This window comes from Trachypithecus francoisi, unplaced genomic scaffold (genome assembly GCF_009764315.1).
Source record: "Trachypithecus francoisi isolate TF-2019V2 unplaced genomic scaffold, Tfra_2.0 Lachesis_group12, whole genome shotgun sequence".
In the NCBI taxonomy this organism is placed as follows: domain Eukaryota; kingdom Metazoa; phylum Chordata; class Mammalia; order Primates; family Cercopithecidae; genus Trachypithecus; species Trachypithecus francoisi.
Genome location: NW_022681457.1, coordinates 89,160,073 through 89,179,393, shown reverse-complemented (window position 1 = coordinate 89,179,393; position 19,321 = coordinate 89,160,073). Strand labels below are relative to the sequence as shown.

The 19,321-nt window shown below is 50.1% G+C and overlaps 2 protein-coding genes across 14 annotated transcripts in view; one reads left to right on the top strand and one right to left on the bottom strand.

Moving 5' to 3' along the window:
* Positions 1-9,544, bottom strand: part of KIAA0319L (KIAA0319 like) — a 132,583-nt gene extending 123,039 nt beyond the window's left edge. For 5 of the 12 annotated variants that reach the window (XR_004440953.1, XR_004440954.1, XM_033227139.1 and 2 more), the window contains exons 1-2: positions 9,085-9,306; positions 6,230-6,399 (exon numbers count right to left, since the gene is read on the bottom strand). Coding sequence is in view for 7 of the 12 variants with exons in the window: in XM_033227139.1 (XP_033083030.1) it covers positions 6,230-6,371 (142 nt within the window). In the remaining 5 variants the exon portion in view is untranslated. Of the gene's footprint in view, positions 1-458; positions 716-1,916; positions 2,078-6,229; positions 6,400-8,925; positions 9,312-9,424 lie in introns of those variants that run through there. The other 7 variants (XM_033227142.1, XM_033227143.1, XM_033227141.1 and 4 more) reach the window with 7 other exon arrangements.
* Positions 9,545-9,682: 138 nt separating this feature from the next.
* NCDN (neurochondrin) lies at positions 9,683-18,930 on the top strand. 2 transcript variants are annotated; one of them, XM_033227150.1, is made up of 8 exons: positions 9,683-9,758; positions 10,029-10,096; positions 10,977-11,117; positions 12,206-13,174; positions 14,270-14,511; positions 15,395-15,619; positions 15,965-16,107; positions 17,406-18,930. In XM_033227150.1, exons 2-8 carry the CDS (start codon positions 10,064-10,066, stop codon positions 17,840-17,842), a joined length of 2,190 nt encoding a protein of 729 aa, XP_033083041.1. In that variant the 5' UTR covers positions 9,683-9,758; positions 10,029-10,063; the 3' UTR covers positions 17,843-18,930. The 2 variants fall into 2 exon arrangements, with proteins under 2 accessions (XP_033083041.1, XP_033083042.1); XM_033227151.1 differs by lacking the exon at positions 10,029-10,096 and having other exon boundaries at positions 17,406-18,105.
* The last annotated feature ends 391 nt before the right edge of the window (positions 18,931-19,321 follow it).

Here is a 19,321-nt window from a genome sequence, read left to right as displayed (position 1 = left end):
CCATTTACCTCCATCTCAACAATTATCATTCTTCTACACTACTGCAAAAATTATCCAGAAATTTACCAGTATTATAGTATATTTAATACAGTATTAATACAGTTTTATATTTAATACTAGTATTAAAGCATTATAGTGTTTGCCTTAAGAGGTGCACAAGACAAATCCCTGGGGCATGAAAGGAAAATATTAGACTTCTTCATATTTGCTTGTCGATCCCTTTAAAATTTTGTTTTGGCATCTCTTACATATACATAAGACATTATTAGTACAAAATTACATGCTATAATGTATAAATATATATACAGGGGTACACTCTCAATTTTTCAATGGATTAAAGTGCATCATGAAAAAAATTTATAGACCATCTACCTAAAAAGATTAAAAATGAAGCTTCTTAGCATGAAGCTTCATGCTAAGTCACAAAAGATCTCGTATGTGACCTAGCCACCACCTACCTCTTCTGGAGCTGCCAATCCAGCTTTGCTCTTTATATTCCAGTAGTGTTAAACTGCTTGTGGAGTTTCTTCTCTATACCACGCTGTTTCACTTTTGTGCCTTTGCTCTAATGGGAATACCCTTTGAATTCTTCAAATTCAACCTTCACAACTCTGTTCAGGCATCAGCTTCTCTAGAAAGAACTCCTTAGAGCACCCTCTTTGCCTCCAAGCTAAATGCTTCTCCTATGGCTCCAGCAGCACTCTACGCGTTGCATCCTTTTTTTTTTTTGAGAGACAGGGTCTCCCTCTATCCCCACGCTGGACTACAGTGACATGATCATAGCTCACTGCAGTCTTGAACTCCTGGGCTCAGGTGATCCTCTCATTTCAGCCTCTCAAGTAGCTAGGACTACAAGTGCCCACCACCACACCCGGCTAATTTTTATTTTTTATTTGTGTAGAGATGAGGTCTAACTATGTTGTCCAGGCTGGTCTTGAACTCCTGGCCTCGGGTGATCCTCCTGCCTCAGCCTCTCAAAGTGCTAGGATAAGCCAATGCACCTGGCCTCTACCTTTTCACTTGCCACTGGTAGTTATTCCAGGGAAAGGACTGTACTGTACTAATCTTTATTATCCTGGTGCCTAGCCTAGAAGCAGACTCCTAGTAAATTCTCAAAAAATGGTTCTGAATTGAATAATGTTTCTCTGTACTCAAAATACATATTAACTAACTGCATAATCTCCTTCCCAGAGGTAGGGAAATGTCAGTACAAGTTTTCCTAGCCAGTTGTTAGCTTTGGGCCTAAGGACATTAACTTCAGTGATTCTCCTTGTTTTAGATTTCTAGGGCCAACTAGGTCCTTGCATCCCCCACAAACATGCACACATAACTCTTCAGATGTATACATTCTTTCTTTGTATGTGTTAATATATTTGTTAAGATTTTAGTCAATTTTGTTGGTCCCAAAGTGTCTCCTTAAAGTGCTTTGGGACCAACAAAATTGGTCCCAAATTATTGTGTCTCCTTAAAGTGCCTTTCCACACCTCTGCTCTGATTGTGTTGTTGTTAAAGCTTAATTCACAAGGAACAATTCCCTTATTGGTAATTTATTATTCAGTCAACAAATATTTTATGCATCTACTATGTGCCAAGCCCTTGGTACCCGCTAAGAATACCCAGCAAAACTAAAAGAGGCAACATGTCTGCTCTCAAGAAGCTGACAATCTATTGTAGGAATTTCCAAACTCCTGAGATCACTTCCTATTTGTCTCCAGATGAGAATCCCCAGGTCCAAAATGCTATTTTTCAAGCCACTTAACAATAAAATTAAACAGAAAAATAGCCATTCAATGGCACATAAGGAAAACACAGATAGACCATCTTTTATCAAATTGTAATCGATGCTTTCAATAATCAATGCTTTCTAACAGTAGGGCCTCGGCACCGAACCCAAAAGTGGAAATACAAAAGCTCACCATGTATAAGTCAACAGCTGCCTGGGGCTCTACCAAAGATGGAACAAATTCCTAAGTGGGAAACGGGAGTGAAGGATAACTGCAGAGCTGCCTTAATTTGGTTAGTTTTTCAGAAATAATCCATGAGCTAAATAACAGCAGGAATCAAGAATGTATTTTATCTGGAAAAAAAGTAAACACTCAGGTAAACACTAAGTAAACTCATGAGTAGAGAAATACTGACTCAGGCTCCCACGGATAGGTTTTTGCTGTTATTATTTTGTTGTTGCTTTTTCAAGTAGGTTGTTTTCCCCCTTATATAAAAAGGTATACAAGTATACCAAAGAAAGGCCTGGAAAACACAGAAAAATATAAAGAGATAATAATTCCTCTAGTCAAAAAAAATACATAAATATTTAGTTGTACATCTTGTTTCAGACTGTTTTCTATTATATAACTTTTTCTTCTTTTCACAAAATTGACACCATGTTGAATATGTAGTTGCATAACTTGATTTTATCATTTAATATTAGAAGCATTTTCCCGTGTACTTTTTTTTTTTTACAATTATTAAACATTTTTTAATTCTAAAGAGACAGGGCCTCACTATGTTGCCGACTGGTCTCAAACTCTTAGGCTCAAGCAATCCTCCCATCTTGGCCCCCTGAGTAGCTGGGACTAGAGACGTGTGCCACCACACCAGCTTTTCTTTTAAAATATGAATTTTAAGACTCGATAATATCCCACCATGTGGAGATGCAAAGATTCCACCACTCTCCTATAATCAAGCAGGTTTTAGCAATATTTTGCAGCACAGAATAAATGAGTGTTCATGAGAGCTCTCATTCACAACTATCTAAATGTATCCTTCAGATAAATTCTTAAATGAAGAATTGAGTCAAAAATATGAATTTCTTTTAGGGCTCTTGATATTTATGCCAAGAAGTTCTCTGTTCAAACTCGTCAGCACTGTATGAGGACAACCACATCACCCCTTGGCAGCACTAGATATTTTTACTTTAATCTTCATCAATATGACAGATTTAAAAGGATATTTCATTTTAAACTGTAGTTTTGATTGGTAATGAGAATGAACACTTTAAATACTCTCATTTTAATTTCTTATTTATGGCACTCTGTTTATGCCTTTTCTTTTTTCTTTTTTTCTTTTTTCTTTTTTTTAGATGGAGTCTCGCTCTGTTGGCCAGGCTGGAGTGCTGTGGTGCGGTTATGGCTCACTGCAACCTCCACCTCCTGGGTTCTAGCAATTCTCCTGCCTCAGCCTCCTGAGTAGCTGGGATTACATGTGCACACCATCACGCCTGGCTAATTTTTTGTATTTTTAGTAGAGACAGCGTTTCACCATGTTGGTCAGGCTGGTCTTGAACTCCTAATCTCAGGTGATCCACCCACCTCGCCTCCCAAGGTGCTGGGATTACAAGCATGAGTCAACACACCCAGCCCTATTTATTTTTTCTATTAGGATATTCCTTTAAAAAAAAAAATGGGAAGGAGCTCCAATTAAATCAAAGTATATAACAAATATGTCTGTCACATGTTGCTTGCATGTTCCCTCAATGTGAACACACATTTGAACATACATGGCTCTTGATCTTTTAATTTCCGTTGTAAAAGCTCCAAATTTTTCTAAAATACATCTGGCATAACCTAATCCCCCCTAGAACTACTCCTAACACCACCACCTTTGCACTTCTATACTTAATTAGGGTGCTGTTTTTAAGCACTAAGCTCAAGGTTACTAAAGACTTGCACAATGAGCCTACAATGCTGTGTTTAAGCAAGTGCTAGATTGGAAAGCACAGAAAGACTTGGAATTGCTTCTTCATCCTCTGTACTTTGAATCTCTCAAATAACAAGCTGCTTACCATGGTACTGGGTAAAAAAAAAAAATTACCGCCGGGTATGGTGGCTCATGCCTGTAATCCCAGCACTTTGGGAGGCTGAGGCGGACAGATCATGAGGTCAAAAGATGGAGACCATCCTGGCCAACATGGTGAAACCCCATCTCTACTAAAGATACAAAAGTTAGCTGGGTGTGGTGGCGGGCACCTGTAGTCCCAGCTACTCGGAAGGCTGAGGCAGGAGAATCACTTGAACCCAGGAGTTGGAGGTTGCAGTGAGCAGAGACAGCGGAGACAGCGGCACTGTACTCCAGCCTGGCAGCAAAGTAAGACTCTGTTTCAAAAAAAAAAAAAAATTGCCTTTGTTCCTCCAAAACATCACCTGTGGTCGGAAGGCAGAGTACCAGAAGAGAAAGGGTATGAGCTCTACAGTAGACAAACCTGGGTTTAGAATCCTAGCTCCATCATGTTCTTGCTATGTAACCCTGGTCAAGTCATTTTGCCTCTCTAGGCCTCAATTTCCTTATCTATAAAACGAGAAGAAAACAATCTGTTTTAGGGTTATCATGAAGATTAAATGAGATAAGGTATGTAATGTTTATAATTAGGAGTCTGGTATGTGGTAGGTGTGCTTCAAAAAATGTAAATTTACACCAGGCATGGTGGTTGGTGCCTGCAATCCCAGCTATTCAATAGGCCAAGGTTGGAGGATCAACTGAAGCCAGGAGTTCGAGACCAACCTGGGTAAAATAACAAGACCCCATCTCTAAAAAAAAATGTAAAAATTAGCCAGGCAGATGGGTGCAGTGGCTCACGTCTGTAATCTCAGCACTTTGGGAAGTAAAGGCACGCAGATTACTCAAGGTCAGGAGTTTGAGACCAGCATGGCCAACGTGGCAAAACCCTATCTCTAATAAAATATAAAAATTATAAAATATAAAAATTAGCCGGGCGTGGTGGTGGGCGCCTATAATTCCAGCTACTCGGGAGGCTGAGGCAGGAGAATTGCTTGAACCCGGGAGGCAGAGTTTGCAGTGAGCCGAGATTGTGCCACTGCACTCCAGCCTAGGTGACGGAGTGATACTGTCTCAAAAATAAAAATAAAAACAAATTAGCCAGGCATACTAGCTCATGCCTGGAGGCTGAGGCAAGAGGATAGCTTGAGCCCAGGAGTTTGAGGCTGCAGGCAGCTATGGTTGCACCATTGTACTCCAGCCTGGGCAATAAGAACCCATCTCTTTTTTTTAAAAAAGTGATTTTTTTCCCTACTCTGATGGTGCTAAATCAATTCCTTATTTAATTCTAACGATCTTATATAAAATGTTGACCTGAAATAGTCAGCTGTCCCAGCAAAGCATCATCTGGGGAAAACAAAAAACAAAAAACAAAAAAAAACGTAGATCAGCTTTCTGTCAAGTGCAACTTCCACTGCTACAATTATGTAATCATCAACCACCACTGCAAGACAACAAACACCTCAAAGCTAATGTTACTGAAATTGCTAAATACAATAATTACTACAGTTTCAAAATCATGACCACCAACTCCCTTAGGAAAGCAACAGAAATCTTTGTAATTATAAGGGGAAAAGGCTGATTAGTTATCCCAGACGGTGGTCACTACAGCAAAAGGTTTTTGGTCACTGGCCAGAATGGCAGCATACTCAGAAATCTTTCTCAAATTGCTGTTTTCTCACACTCATACTATGAAAGCAATAATATCAACAAAAGAAAGAAAGAGAAAGAAAGGAAAGAAAGGAAAGAAAGGAAAGAAAGAAAGAAAGAAAGAAAGCAAGCAAGCAAGCAAGCAAGCTAGCTAGCTAGCTTTCTCCTTTGAAATTTAGTCTTCTTGGCACTGATTCCTGGCAAGAGGCTTTACCCTGGTGAAATAGCCTCTAGGAGGAAAGCATAGTCTACAAAATCTATCAACATAGCCCCTTTCTATGGAAAAAGTAATGAACGCATTTTTCCCATAAGTGTAAATTCCTTTAGGAAAGGAAAGGAAGTTCAAGGCCAGCCAGGGCAATAGCAAGACTAAGCACCCATGTTGAGTGCTGTGCTACATGCTTTAATTATACTATCCCTCAAATCAAACTATGAGGTAGATACGATCCTTCCTCAAAGATAACAGGTAATTTGCTCAAGGTTTTGCAGTCATTAGGTAGAAATATCCAGTTCCAGGGCCCAGATCTGTCCAACTTTGAAACCTTTTTATTTTCAATAAACTTTTATCAAGTCTTAAAACGGTTATGCCAATTCTCCCTTATGAAAAAGAATCCAGTTTAAATTCTGGTTCCAAAACAAAACAAATAAATAAACCCAAAAGACTGAGTATTCACCAAAAGGATGACCATTTCTGTCAATTAGCAGATTGCTTTTCTGCCTCCTAATAGTCCTTAAAATGAACTGAGGGACTCACACGAAGTGCTCTTTTCTTAAAAAAAAAATCTTAAATCTATAAAGAAAATGGTACCTGTTGACAACCACAGAACACTGAAGCAAAAGCAAGTATAAAACAGGTACAGGCTTCTCAACCACTTCGCAGATGTCTGCCAATAATATCCTGATAAAATCCAGGAAGCAGGACTTGGCTTGACTCCCAGACGCTTCTCCATGGCCTTCCAGACAGGCAGAACCAGTACACTAGAAGGACAGAAAGAGAAGAAATTATATGCCAAGTAATTAATAATTAATTCCTGGAAATGTGGAATGCTAGAGAATGTATTAGGGGATTAGGGGATTAGGGGAAAGAAAAATTTCAAGTTTGCCTTTAATGGCTCAACCCTGCCTGTAAATTTTAAACTTGGGTTTTGAGGTAGCCTATAATTAGCACAATAACAACACAGCAAGGGATGTGAAATGAATCCACTGAAAACTGAAACTTTATATTCCTTTTTTTTTTAATCTAACAGTAAATCACCTATGTGGTAGAATGGAAAGAGCAACAGCCCAGACAAGAATATCTGAGTTTTAGTTGCAGTTCTGTTACTAACAGCTTTGTGACTTTGACCAAACACACTTTCTTACTTTTGAGGAGAAGAGGTTGCACCCTCAGAGGTAAAGTAACCTGAGGATTACGTCTGGCCTAGTATTTTCAAAATTTCTGAACGCAAATGTCTTTAGGCAGGGCATGCACTCTCCAGTCTGCTACTGTCCCCGCCCACCACTATTATTATGAAAATCTATTCAATTTACACCTCAATGCTATCCACCCCAATCCCTGCATTCAACAAATATTTATGTCAGGCACTATGCTGGCAACATCAGAAACTAGGGGCTGGATGATTTAGGTCTCTTCCAGCAGAAAAACTCATTTACCATAAATTTCTTCCCTCTTATAAAGCTTTGCTATATTGTCTAAATTAGTACGTAAATACTGGCAACATTATGAGGGTTGACTGAGTTCTGAAGAAGCAATTCAAAAACTTCTGTCCAACTATGTACCTGTCATCTACATTCAGCAAATGACAGGCTGGCAACCCCTAATTCCTATCCATGGCCAGCATACAGGGAGATCAGCATTGCCTGGGCTGGATACCAATGCTGACTAATACCAGGAAACGGACACAGACATACACACAGCTGCAAAACTAAGGTGCAGCCCACCCAAGAAAACGCTTTCGCAGAACCACATGCATCTGAAAGACTTCATCGTTCTCATTCACTTCCATCCATTCCTACTTCTAGTTGTTTTGTAGTTGTATTTCAGGGAGCAGGGGGCAGAAAGGAGGTGTGTGGGCCAGAGACATGTTCAAGAGATTATGAAATGGAGCCTAAGTTAGAAAGTACATCCAGCAACTTCTCTAGCCTCCCAAGACGGAACGAGTGAGTATGCATGTGTGTGTGTATGTGTGTGTTTGAATCTTACCCAACACATTTCTGCCTACCACAAAAGGATTTAAAACTCAAGGTGACTCAACAGCTGTCATCAATAGCCTGACAGGTAGGTGGGAGAAGCAGAAAAGAAATGAATAGCTTTTGAAAAATGGAGTAATAAACACCACTGGACTAACAAGCTGATTAGAAGTGCAATGTCTAACAAATCCTGCATAAGAGAAAGGCAGAGTTAATTTCATTTGAACTCCTAACCAGTCATTCCTCTGAAACCTGTAATTGCCTAAGAGCACAAATCACTGCTAGGGTCCAGTTAAAGCCTTGCTGACCAAAGGCAAGAACAACAACACGTCACCAAGATCCAAATTGTTTGTTATTGAATCAAAGGGTAACAACCCAGGGAGAGAACACACACCCCCACAATACTTGACAAATGAAAATCTAGAAAAGCTCACAATAGTTCTGGCATTTAGGGCGTTACAAGTACACCCAAAATAAAAGCACTCTCTGTTGCAGCAGCTGTTCAGACAGAGCAGGGGGTAATGTTTACTTAATACTTCAGGTTGATGGGGGACGTATCATAGTTCAGTCTGTCAACTACATACGTGGAACTCCATTTATGTACACAGCGATAAGATATGTTTGAACAACGACGGAGCACGTCTGAAATAGCCTATTCAGTTGGTATGAGTAATCGAGAATAAAGCTCTTTTTTAAAAAGTCTCAGATATTTGGGAAAGTTACAGAACAGGCTGCCATGAATAGCTTTGCTTATATTTGCAGACATTGTTTTCCAAATAGCTGGAAAAATGAACAGATTGTTCTGGGAGGTCGTCTTTCCAATTTGTTCCTAGTTTTCAGTCTGTTAATCACAGACGAGGAGAGTCAGCTAATGTTCTTCACTAACTGCAACCACTGTCAGTTGGACACAACCACTATGAGACCAGAAGCCAAAGCGTTCCTGGAATCCCGCCAGAGGTTATCAATTTTGACTTCCTTCATTTCACCTCTGTGCTCACTGCAGCCACTACAGGACCCTCTGTAGGGCATAATTTTCAAAATCCTGGGTGAGGCAGGTTTCACATTATAATGGACACATCGTGCTCAACCCCGTCCCCTCTTTATTCTGCATCAACTTTCTATTTCTATCTCTGTGGGGAGACCAAAGATCAGAGACAGCAACTAAAGGCTAGGCTGCAGAGGTCGAAGGTGGAAGAAGGACGGCAGCGTCCCGAACCCTGGCTGTCTGCCTGGCTGTCAAGGGATGGAGGGAGCTGCATGACTAGGCCCGGGCCCGAGAGAGGCGGGGTTCAGCCTGGGACCCAAGCTGCGCACCTGCAAGGCCAGAAGCAGCTGGCTGCCCTGGCCGAGCCAGGGGCGCCACCTCCGGACCCAACATCCGGCCAGCGCACCCGCTGGCATCGCCCGTCCCGCTTGCCCCTCCCCTGAGCCCATGGTCCTCGGCCTGGCAGCCAGCCGCCCCCGGCAACCTACCGGGGCTCAGGGCCACATAGCGCGGCCCCGGCTCTCGGCGGCCTCCGCCTCCTCCTGGTCCATGGGCTCGGGGAACCCCAACCTTCGCTCCCCTCACCCGGAGGAGGAGGAAGAGGAAGAAGGTAGTGCGGGCTCCCCACCCGGACAGCTACCTCTCGCCTCAGCCTCCCTGGACAGCGACGGCGGCCGGAAACGCCGCCTCCTCCCACCTCCCCGGGACCGACCCGGAAACACACTCTCCGTGCTAACCAAGCCCTCCCACCCCTCCCCCGGGAAGCGCAATGCCGGCCGCGAGCCCAAGGGGGAAGAGGGGCAGTGCTGGGCGGGTAAAACTACGCACAAGCGAAGGAATCGGGGCCCCCAACCTCTTGCCGCCCTCTTTCCAGAGGCAGTCTGCACCTTGCCTCCTTCGCGCGAGCCCCAGGCCCCAGACTCGGGCAATACCCACAAGCAAGATGGCGGCAACGGCGGTACCCCCTACGGCTTAGCGCCCTGACTTGCCATTGGCCAGAGCGCGGAGTGAAGCAGCCGCGGATTGGTCGAGAGCGGTGCGGGGGTGGGGGTGGAGCTGCAGCAGCCTGGAGCTAGGAGTGGGCAACGCGGCGTGAGCAGCGGCCCGAGGCTCCCGGAGCATCGCGCTGGGAGAAGACTTCGCCGCTCGGGGCCGCAGCCTGGTGAGCTCAGCCCCCTTCGGGCCCTCCCCTGCATCCCAGCCGGGGCCTCTCCGAGCCGGCGCTGATCGATGCCGACATACCCCGGGGACCCTATCGCGACTCCATCGCTCCATATCGCGACACCATCGTGCTCTGTCGAGACTCCATTTTGTCACAGCCTTTTTCAATATATATCTTTTTTTTTTAATTTGCCCTGTCATCTTTGGGGGCTGTCTCCCATGTCGTGATTTTGACGTGATCTCTCCGTGACATCACCGCGCCATCGTGAAGTGTGATCTCATCGCCGCCCTGTCGTGACTTCATCAATGTCGTGTTGTGACCTGGCTGCGGCGGGACAGGTGGTGACCGCCAGGAACCCTGCTCCCTTTCTCATCTCCCCATCTCAGCAGCCCCGCTTCGATTATCCGGCTTTTGGATTCTCCGTTGTCCTGGGAACTATCCGGGACCCCCTCTTGCTTCTCCAGCCCCTGCCAGCATCCACAGGCTGGTAGCGGGACGGGGAGGGCGAGAAGAGGGAGCGCAAGGGGTTAATTCTGCTGCTGCCGCTGCTGCCGCTGCTGCTGCAGCCTCTACCCGAGGGAGGGAAAGGAGAGGAGGCAAGGAGCCTGCGGGGGCGACTGAGAGCCCTGGCTGGAGGGGTGGGGTCCCCAGAGGGGCCTCCAAGCCTTCCCTGGTGAGCACCTTGTATTCTCACTTCTGAAGCGTATCTGTGCCTCTGAAGAAGGGAGGGGAAAGGAAGCCTAGGGTGTCCTTTTCTCCCATGTCAGCCTGAGTCCGGATAATCGAACTTCAATCATGTATGTCTCCATTCCTCCCTGTCTGTCCTCACCACTCACTCCCTCTGTGTCCCTGTGGAGGGAGATAAAACCCAGCCTCTGGTGCCAGGGGACAGCTGAGCAGTGGGGCCAGCCCCCACCCACCCCCAGGAGACTGGTGAGGAGAGCTGTCCAGCTGAGCAGAAGCATGCATGGTCCTTCTTTCCCGCTTTCTGGAGGTGACCTTGGACCAGGGTCCCTTCTTTATCCCTAAGGGTTTGCAGATCCAGCCCCTTCAAGGGGCTTCCCCAGGGGAGGTCAGTCCTGAGGAGCCCATCCCTCCAGATCCTCTCCTCCCCTCCCTCTGTGCTAATCCCTCCCTCCCTCCATCCTCCACTCTCACCCCCACCCCACCCCCGTCCCTCCTCTGCAGAGGGATGCTCAGTCCCTCTTGTGTTCACAGTTGGGCAAGGCGGGCATCATGGCCTCGGATTGCGAGCCAGCTCTGAACCAGGCAGAGGGCCGAAACCCCACCCTGGAGCGCTACCTGGGAGCCCTCCGTGAGGCCAAGAATGACAGCGAGCAGTTTGCAGCCCTGCTGCTAGTAAGGAACTGGCTAAAAATTGGGAGGTGGGAAGGGCTGGGTGGTTGGGCCCCCAAGGAATGGGGTCAGTGAGTCCCCAAGGATATGTAGATAGTGCTAGCAACCCTGGAGGCACCAAAAAGGCCCAAGACCCCTACCTTTGTGCTCTTTCTTGCTCCCCCTGAGAATGGGGGCAAAGGGGAGAATGGGACTGAATAAGGCTGTGGCACTAGGGGCCTTGGAGGAGGCTGCCTGGGTCTGTTTTCTGGGGCGTCCCAGAGCAGATGGGAGCTGACTCACAGGGTAACAGCAGCAGGTAGTAACTAGTGCAGAGTACTTGAGGGCTGGGGATGATTGTTCTGGGCCTGGAGAGAGTAGCAGGGCTGGAAGTGTCTGGGGAGGGGTCCTAGGAGATGGCCAGGATGGCAGTAGGTAGGTTAAGGAATGGGAGCTAGTTCGGGGCTTAGCCTTTTTGGAGGAACTCAAGCTGGGGACAGCAGAGCAGAAGCTGCAGTGCTAGGAAGGGGGGGTTGTGTGTGGGGGGTGAAGGGAGGAGGGAGTACAGCCGCTGCTTGTTTGCCATGGCAACAAGGAGAAGGCTCTGGAGTCAAGGGCTCACACTGCAGCAGAGGAGGTGTTTAGGTGAAATGTAAGGGGAAATGTTTTGACAGGCGGAACGGCGAGACACAGGAGCCATTTCCCCGGAGAAGGTGGCAGAAATGGATCAGGGACTTCTCTGGAGGGAGCAATTAAGGAAGGACCCTAAATCCTTGGGGGATCTTAAACACTGAGTTCTAAGCCCCTTCCATCCCAGGTTGTGGGCATTTAGACATCAGGAAGAACTTCTCAACTGGCCAGGTGTTGAAATGCTCAAATGAATGGTTGAGGAAGACTAGACCTCACTTCCATGGGACAGTCACAGATGAGAGGGATCCCAGAGGTCATATTTATCTGCCTCAAAGGAGAAAGAAGGAGCTGGGTGAAATGACTCCAGATGAGTCCTGTTGCATAACCTCATCCTGTTAGTCCTCAGTGCCCCGGGGTGCAGGAGAGGGACAGTCTTTGCCACTTCTTCCTTTTATCCTGATGATAGCACATACCCCCTATAGGTGACCAAGGCAGTCAAAGCAGGTGACATAGATGCCAAAACTCGGCGGCGGATCTTCGATGCTGTCGGCTTCACCTTCCCCAATCGTCTCCTGACCACCAAGGAGGCGCCGGATGGCTGCCCTGACCATGTTCTGCGGGCTTTGGGCGTGGCCCTGCTGGCCTGCTTCTGCAGTGACCCCGAACTGGCCGCCCATCCCCAAGTCCTGAACAAGATTCCCATTCTTAGCACCTTCCTCACAGCCCGGGGGGACCCGGACGATGCTGCCCGCCGCTCCATGATCGATGACACCTACCAGTGCCTGACGGCTGTAGCAGGCACCCCCAGAGGGCCTCGGCACCTCATTGCTGGTGGCACCGTGTCTGCCCTATGCCAGGCATACCTGGGGCATGGCTATGGCTTTGACCAGGCCCTGGCACTCCTGGTGGGGCTGCTGGCTGCTGCCGAGACACAGTGCTGGAAGGAGGCGGAGCCCGATCTGCTGGCGGTGTTGCGGGGCCTCAGTGAGGATTTCCAGAAAGCTGAGGATGCCAGCAAGTTTGAGCTCTGCCAGCTGCTGCCCCTCTTTTTACCCCCGACGACCGTGCCCCCTGAATGCTACCGGGATCTGCAGGCCGGGCTGGCACGCATCCTGGGAAGCAAGCTGAGCTCCTGGCAGCGCAACCCTGCACTGAAGCTGGCAGCCCGCCTGGCACACGCCTGCGGCTCCGACTGGATCCCGGCGGGCAGCTCCGGGAGCAAGTTCCTCGCCCTGCTGGTGAATCTGGCGTGCGTGGAAGTGCGGCTGGCACTGGAGGAGACGGGCACGGAGGTGAAAGAGGATGTGGTGACCGCCTGCTATGCCCTCATGGAGTTGGGGATCCAGGAATGCACTCGCTGTGAGCAGTCACTGCTTAAGGAGCCACAGAAGGTGCAGCTCGTGAGCGTCATGAAGGAGGCCATAGGGGCTGTTATCCACTACCTGCTGCAGGTGAGGGTGCAGTGACCCACAGAGGGGGCCCAGTATGGGGGGAGCCAGTGCTGGAGCTGGGAGGCAAGGGGGAGGAGAATAATGGGGAGACAGCGAAGCTGCATGTCCACACAAGCTGATCCTGTAGCCAGCACTCCAGGGAGTAGCGTGCGGCCCAACCTCCCTCTCTCCCTCCCTCCACACAAGCACCCTACCACACACCATATGTGCACTCACATCACAGTACACACACACACACAACACAGTAACCTCCCACTCAAACGCTCCCCCCGATACACACACACGCCACGCCACACACCTCTCCCCAACACATGCACACAAGATTGAAGCAGTCTGTTCTGCTCACTCCATAGCATTGTTCTATACACGCACACACCCGAACTTCTAGTGGTGCAGGGAAGAGAAGCAGGGCTGCCTGGTTCCTGGCCTCTGTACAGGTCCGGCTAGATCAGTTCGCCTGCCTCCCCTGCATCCCCTGCATCCCCTCCTGCCTCCCTGCCTGAGAGGCCAGCTGTCCTGTCCCACAGGGATTCACTCATGACTCTGGTATCTTGAATGGCCTGCTCCAGCCACCGAGCTCACCAGCCATATATTCCATGCACCACACTAAGCTCATGTCTTTTTTCTGACTTAGCCCAAAAAAGAGCATCCCCTCATTCCCACCATTGGGAGCAGTTACACGGTAGCCAGGAACCTGCCCTCCCACCGTAGGTCAGAGCTGCTGTAAAGGGCGTTTAACTTAGCTTTTGACCTGTGAAATTCCTTCTAGCCTTGAGACACTTCAGAGGTAGGGAGATAGGGAGATGTGACTGGAGCCTCAGTGAGTACGGGGGCATGTCACTCAATTACTCAGGCCCAGTTCACTCAGCAGACATGCATGGAGGGCCTGGCTCACTCTGTGCCAGGCCCTCATGTGTGTCCCTACCACATGCTAAGTGCTGGGTTCAAGGGACAGAATAAGGGTTGGGGCCTGCCTTTGAAAGGCTCACAGGCCAGAATTCCCTTCCAATTTTATTATTTCTAGCTGGCTGGCCTCTGGCAAGGCAGGGAGGGTCTCTGGTCCTGCTCCATCTCAAGGGGGTCCTGTGGCAACAGGTGGGGTCAGAGAAGCAGAAGGAGCCCTTTGTGTTTGCCTCGGTGCGGATCCTGGGTGCCTGGCTGGCCGAGGAGACCTCATCCTTGCGTAAGGAGGTGTGCCAGCTGCTGCCCTTCCTCGTCCGCTATGCCAAGACCCTCTACGAGGAGGCCGAGGAGGCCAATGACCTTTCCCAGCAGGTGGCCAACCTGGCCATCTCCCCCACCACCCCAGGGCCCACCTGGCCAGGAGACGCTCTCCGGTGAGTCTGTAGTTACAGTCTGTCCAGCTAGATCATTCTACAGAAAAGCGTAATACAAGGACACCCCTCCTCACAAGCTGAGTTGTGCCAGGCTTCCTGATTGGGCCATGAGATTTCCCTTAGGGTTATTTCTGTTTTGGGGGGCTTATTCCCACAGGACTCCTCGGCTGCCAGGTGTCACTTGCCAACCCCAGATTTGTCAGTTAAAAGAGAACTTATACTTATTGAGCAACTACTACGAGCCAGGTATTTTGCTATACCCTTTACCAAAATGATCTCATTTGGTCCACATGGTAAATCTAACAGAAGTCTCGTTCACATATGAAAGATTAGGAAACTGGGCCAGGCGCGGTGGCTCAAGCCTGTAATCCCAGCACTTTGGGAGGCCGAGACGGGCGGATCACGAGGTCAGGAGATCGAGACCATCCTGGCTAACATGGTGAAACCCCGTCTCTACTAAAAAATACAAAAAACTAGCCGGGCGAGGTGGCGGGCGCCTGTAGTCCCAGCTACTCGGGAGGCTGAGGCAGGAGAATGGTGTAAACCCGGGAGGCGGAGCTTGCAGTGAGCTGAGATCCGGCCACTGTACTCCAGCCTGGGCTACAGAGCGAGACTCCGTCTCAAAAAAAAAAAACAAAAACAAGATTAGGAAACTGAGGCTCATAGAGATTAAAGTCACTTGCCCACAGTCACACTTTGTGGCAGAGGCCAAGTTCGGTCCTGGGTTGTGCGACTCTGAAGCTTGTGCATTTTCTGTGGTACCTGCGAGGATGTGTCTTTCTCCCCTACTTCCATTTCTCTTAGGCAAGATTTCCCTAAAAGGGGAATCTATGTGCTTTACCTCTCCCAACCCCACACACATCTGTCCCTTCCACATCCCCAGGCTCCTCCTGCCTGGCTGGTGCCACCTGACCGTCGAAGATGGGCCCCGGGAGATCCTGATCAAGGAAGGTGCCCCCTCGCTTCTGTGCAAGTATTTCCTGCAGCAGTGGGAGCTCACATCCCCTGGCCACGACACCTCGGTGCTGCCCGACAGCGTGGAGATTGGCCTCCAGACCTGCTGCCACATCTTCCTCAACCTCGTGGTCACCGCACCGGGGCTGATCAAGTGAGGGGCTCGGGAGAGGTGGGGGAGGAGGCCGGAGCAGGCAAAGGGGGCTGCCCAGTTGCCTCAATTCTCAGTCTCCTACTTTGCCCCCCATGCCCGTGGATTTGTTAGTGCTACAATGGGGGTCTCAGAGTAGGCATAGCCAGCCCCACACAAGGATTCGGCATATCTGGAACCCCCAGGTACTATCTCAGCATGTCTGCCTGCTCCAATCTCTGCCCCCCAGATGCTATGTTTGGGGCCCAAAGTTAATTCTTCACCCTGCTGCCTAATTTCTTGCCAAGGGCTTGATTTGGCTGTACTAGACCCCCACCTACCTCCATCCTTCCCCGCTTTCTTTTCCAGGCGTGATGCCTGCTTCACATCTCTTATGAACACCCTGATGACATCGCTGCCGGCACTAGTGCAGCAACAGGGAAGGCTGCTTCTGGCTGCTAACGTGGCCACCCTGGGGCTTCTCATGGCCCGGCTCCTTAGCACCTCTCCAGGTAAGAACTGGGGATCCAGTCCTAATGGAATACCTGGGTGGACCTCCTGTGTTTGGGGCAAAAGTCATCATTTTCAGAAGATGGTTTTGCAGAATTCTCTAAGCAAGAGGAAATCTTTGCAGTGTATCTCCATCCCCCACCCCCACCGTTCTTCCCAAAATGCTAACATTCTCTTTCTTCTGAAGACTTTTAAGGCAAGGTCTGGTGGGTGTTAAGTACAGACCTGCTCACAGGCACAGGCATAGGCACCTGGAATCCCTGGCAGCCAGAGGAATCTGAATCCAGTGTTTTTAAGGTGGAGCCGCCCCCACCCAGGCCTTGAGTCAGAAACCTCACTTCCTTCCATTGATGTTTTTCTCTGCTCTGCTCGGCACCTCACCCCCGTCAGTGACAGGCATCAGCACTTGGTGTCCCTCTGTGCACACCTTCTCCCTAGCTCTGCCTCACTCTGGCTGTTTGCAGGGGGAGGGACGTCCCCTCCAGCCCCTGACAGCCCTCTGTGTCTCCCACTTTGGCCGTGGGTGTCTGCTTGGGTCCCTCTGTCCCTGCCTGTTCCCTGTGCCCCATCTGTCAGGTTGGAGGAGCTGAGCAGATGCCTGGGAACAGGGTGTAACGTGCCCATACCCTCCACTGCCTCTGTGTTCCTTTGGTGGGGATCCCAGCAGGGTACCCAGCCATGGGAAGGGGCGCACATCCCTGTACACCAGGAGCCCACTCTGCACTCTCAGTCCCAGCCTGCATCTCCACAGCCCCTAATTTCACGGTCCCAGTTCTGGCTCACCCTCAAATACCACCAGGTTAGGCTGACAGCTTCCTGAAGAGCACCTGCAGTGTCAGGGTCACTCCCTGAAGAGCCCGTAAGCAAAGCAGGGTCACTTGCTCATGTTCCTCTATGGCGCCCTCTTCTGGCCCAAGGATCAAACCGGTGCAACCCCTTTAACCTGAGTCTGAGCTCTGTGTCCAGATCCCTGAGGGGCTCTCTCTCCCATCTGACCCTGTGGCTCACCCCCACCTCCTGTGCCAATAGAGGTCTTGGTGGTTGAGTGTACCAAGATGATCACATTTAATTCTCACAACAAATTTCTAAGATGAGCACTATTGGCCCATGTTACAGGAGACCCAGAAAGGTTAATTACCCAAGGTCACACAGTGAGCATCTGAGGCAGGTTTTGAACGCAGGCAGTCTGATTCCAGGCTGTGCCCTGGCTCCTGTATGTGTCTACACAGAGGGCTAGGGAAGGGTCTGGCACAGCAGCTGGCCTGTCTGATTCATGCCCCCCTCCCTCTGTACCTTGCAGCTCTTCAGGGAACACCAGCATCCCGAGGGTTCTTCGCAGCTGCCATCCTCTTCCTATCGCAGTCCCACGTGGCGCGGGCCACCCCGGGCTCAGACCAGGCAGTGCTAGCCCTGTCCCCTGAGTATGAGGGCATTTGGGCTGACCTGCAGGAGCTCTGGTTCCTGGGCATGCAGGCCTTCACCGGCTGTGTGCCGCTGCTGCCGTGGCTGGCCCCTGCTGCCCTGCGCTCCCGCTGGCCCCAGGAGCTGCTCCAGCTGCTAGGCAGTGTCAGCCCCAACTCTGTCAAGCCCGAGATGGTGGCCGCCTATCAGGGTGTCCTGGTGGAGTTGGCGCGGGCCAACCGGCTGTGCCGGGAGGCCATGAGGCTGCAGGCGGGGGAGGAGACGGCCAGCCACTACCGCATGGCCGCCTTGGAGCAGTGCCTATCAGAGCCCTGAGGGGTGTCCACCGGGGACAGACCCGGGGTTGGGCAGCGAGGGAAGGAGGGAGGAGGCATCTTCCCTGAAGCCCCCAAACTGGCCCCCCCCTCCCCAGACTTCCCCCCTAAAACACCCCAGCTTTCTGGCTTTTCTGAGGGCAAGGGCATGGTGCCCACCCTCAAGTGTAAGGAACTTCGTTCCGCCCCTCAGGCCCCCATGGGGGCAGGGATCGGCTTGGAAATCAACGTGGTTGTCCCCGCCAGGCCGGGGAAGGTTGGAGCAGCCCCCAGGGAGGGGGGCACTAGGTGTCATTGTGCCCGATGTCTGGCTCCCCTGCAGGAGGGAGGCTCCAAGGTAGGACAGGGCTGGCAGGAGCAGACTGTCTCAGCCCATGTGCCCTGCCGGCCAGGGCGTGGGCTCCCCTCGGCTGTGGTGCCTCCTCTGGCCCCCCAGGTCCACGTCCTTTAAATTGGCCCTTTGGCTCTTGCCCTTGGCTCCTTTGGGCAGACAGCAGGCTTAGGCCATTGACATCACAGTTCTACCTATCAACTTCAGTGACCCAGGGTCTGAACTGCCCCTATTCTAGGGCAACCTGGGGCAGACAGGCCTGGTGGGGGGTGGGGAAACCTCTTTCCACCAGAGCTTGCTTGAAGGGACCCAGGAGTCCTTGGGCCCAGATCTTTAAACCTTTGTGTCGTGTTGCAGCAGAGTGACGATGGGGGTTGGGGGGTTATTTATTTTGCCTGTCCTTATCCCTGCTTTGACACCTGAGCATCTGATTCCTGTCCCCCTTGTGCCATCTCTCCTGGCTGGAGCCAGGAACAGGAGGGACACTTCCCAGAATCCGCATGTTTCCCCGGTGATTGCACCCCACTGCCACCGTGGTGCCTGGCTTTAACTCCCACCCCTGCTATGACTCCTCTCTGCAGAGACGCGACTGGCGGCTCCAGCAGGGACTACCTTTCTTATGAACCCAGGGGGACACCCCTACACACACTTGATCCCTTCCTTCCCTCCCCACTTCCCTCCCCCAGTGCGTTCTGTGATCACCAAGTTCAAAGCTGTGCACATGTGGACACTCAATAAATGTTCATTGGTGATGAGAAGCCTCCTGCGTGGTCTGCCCTGCACCTGCCCTCTCCCTTCCAGGCTCCATCAGTTCACAGCTACCAGGTGCTGAACACACGCCCTGCTAAACACATCACGAGTCTTACCTCATTCAGCCCTTCTAAGAATCCTCTGAAGGGTTCTGATTTTACAGACAGAGCAACTTTGGCATGGGTAAGTGATTGGCTCAAGGTGTTGCCGCTAGTCGGTGCCAGAGCCAGGACTCCACACAAGCCGTCCAATTCCCCAGCCCACATCTTTCACTTGTACGGCAGTTTGCCAAACTCATGTTGACGTGGCCAGGCCTCGTGGGGGCTCTGGTGCTCTCAAGTACAGATGAAGCACTGCACCACCGTCTATGCCACTGGCTTGCTGCCAAGTGGCCCTGCC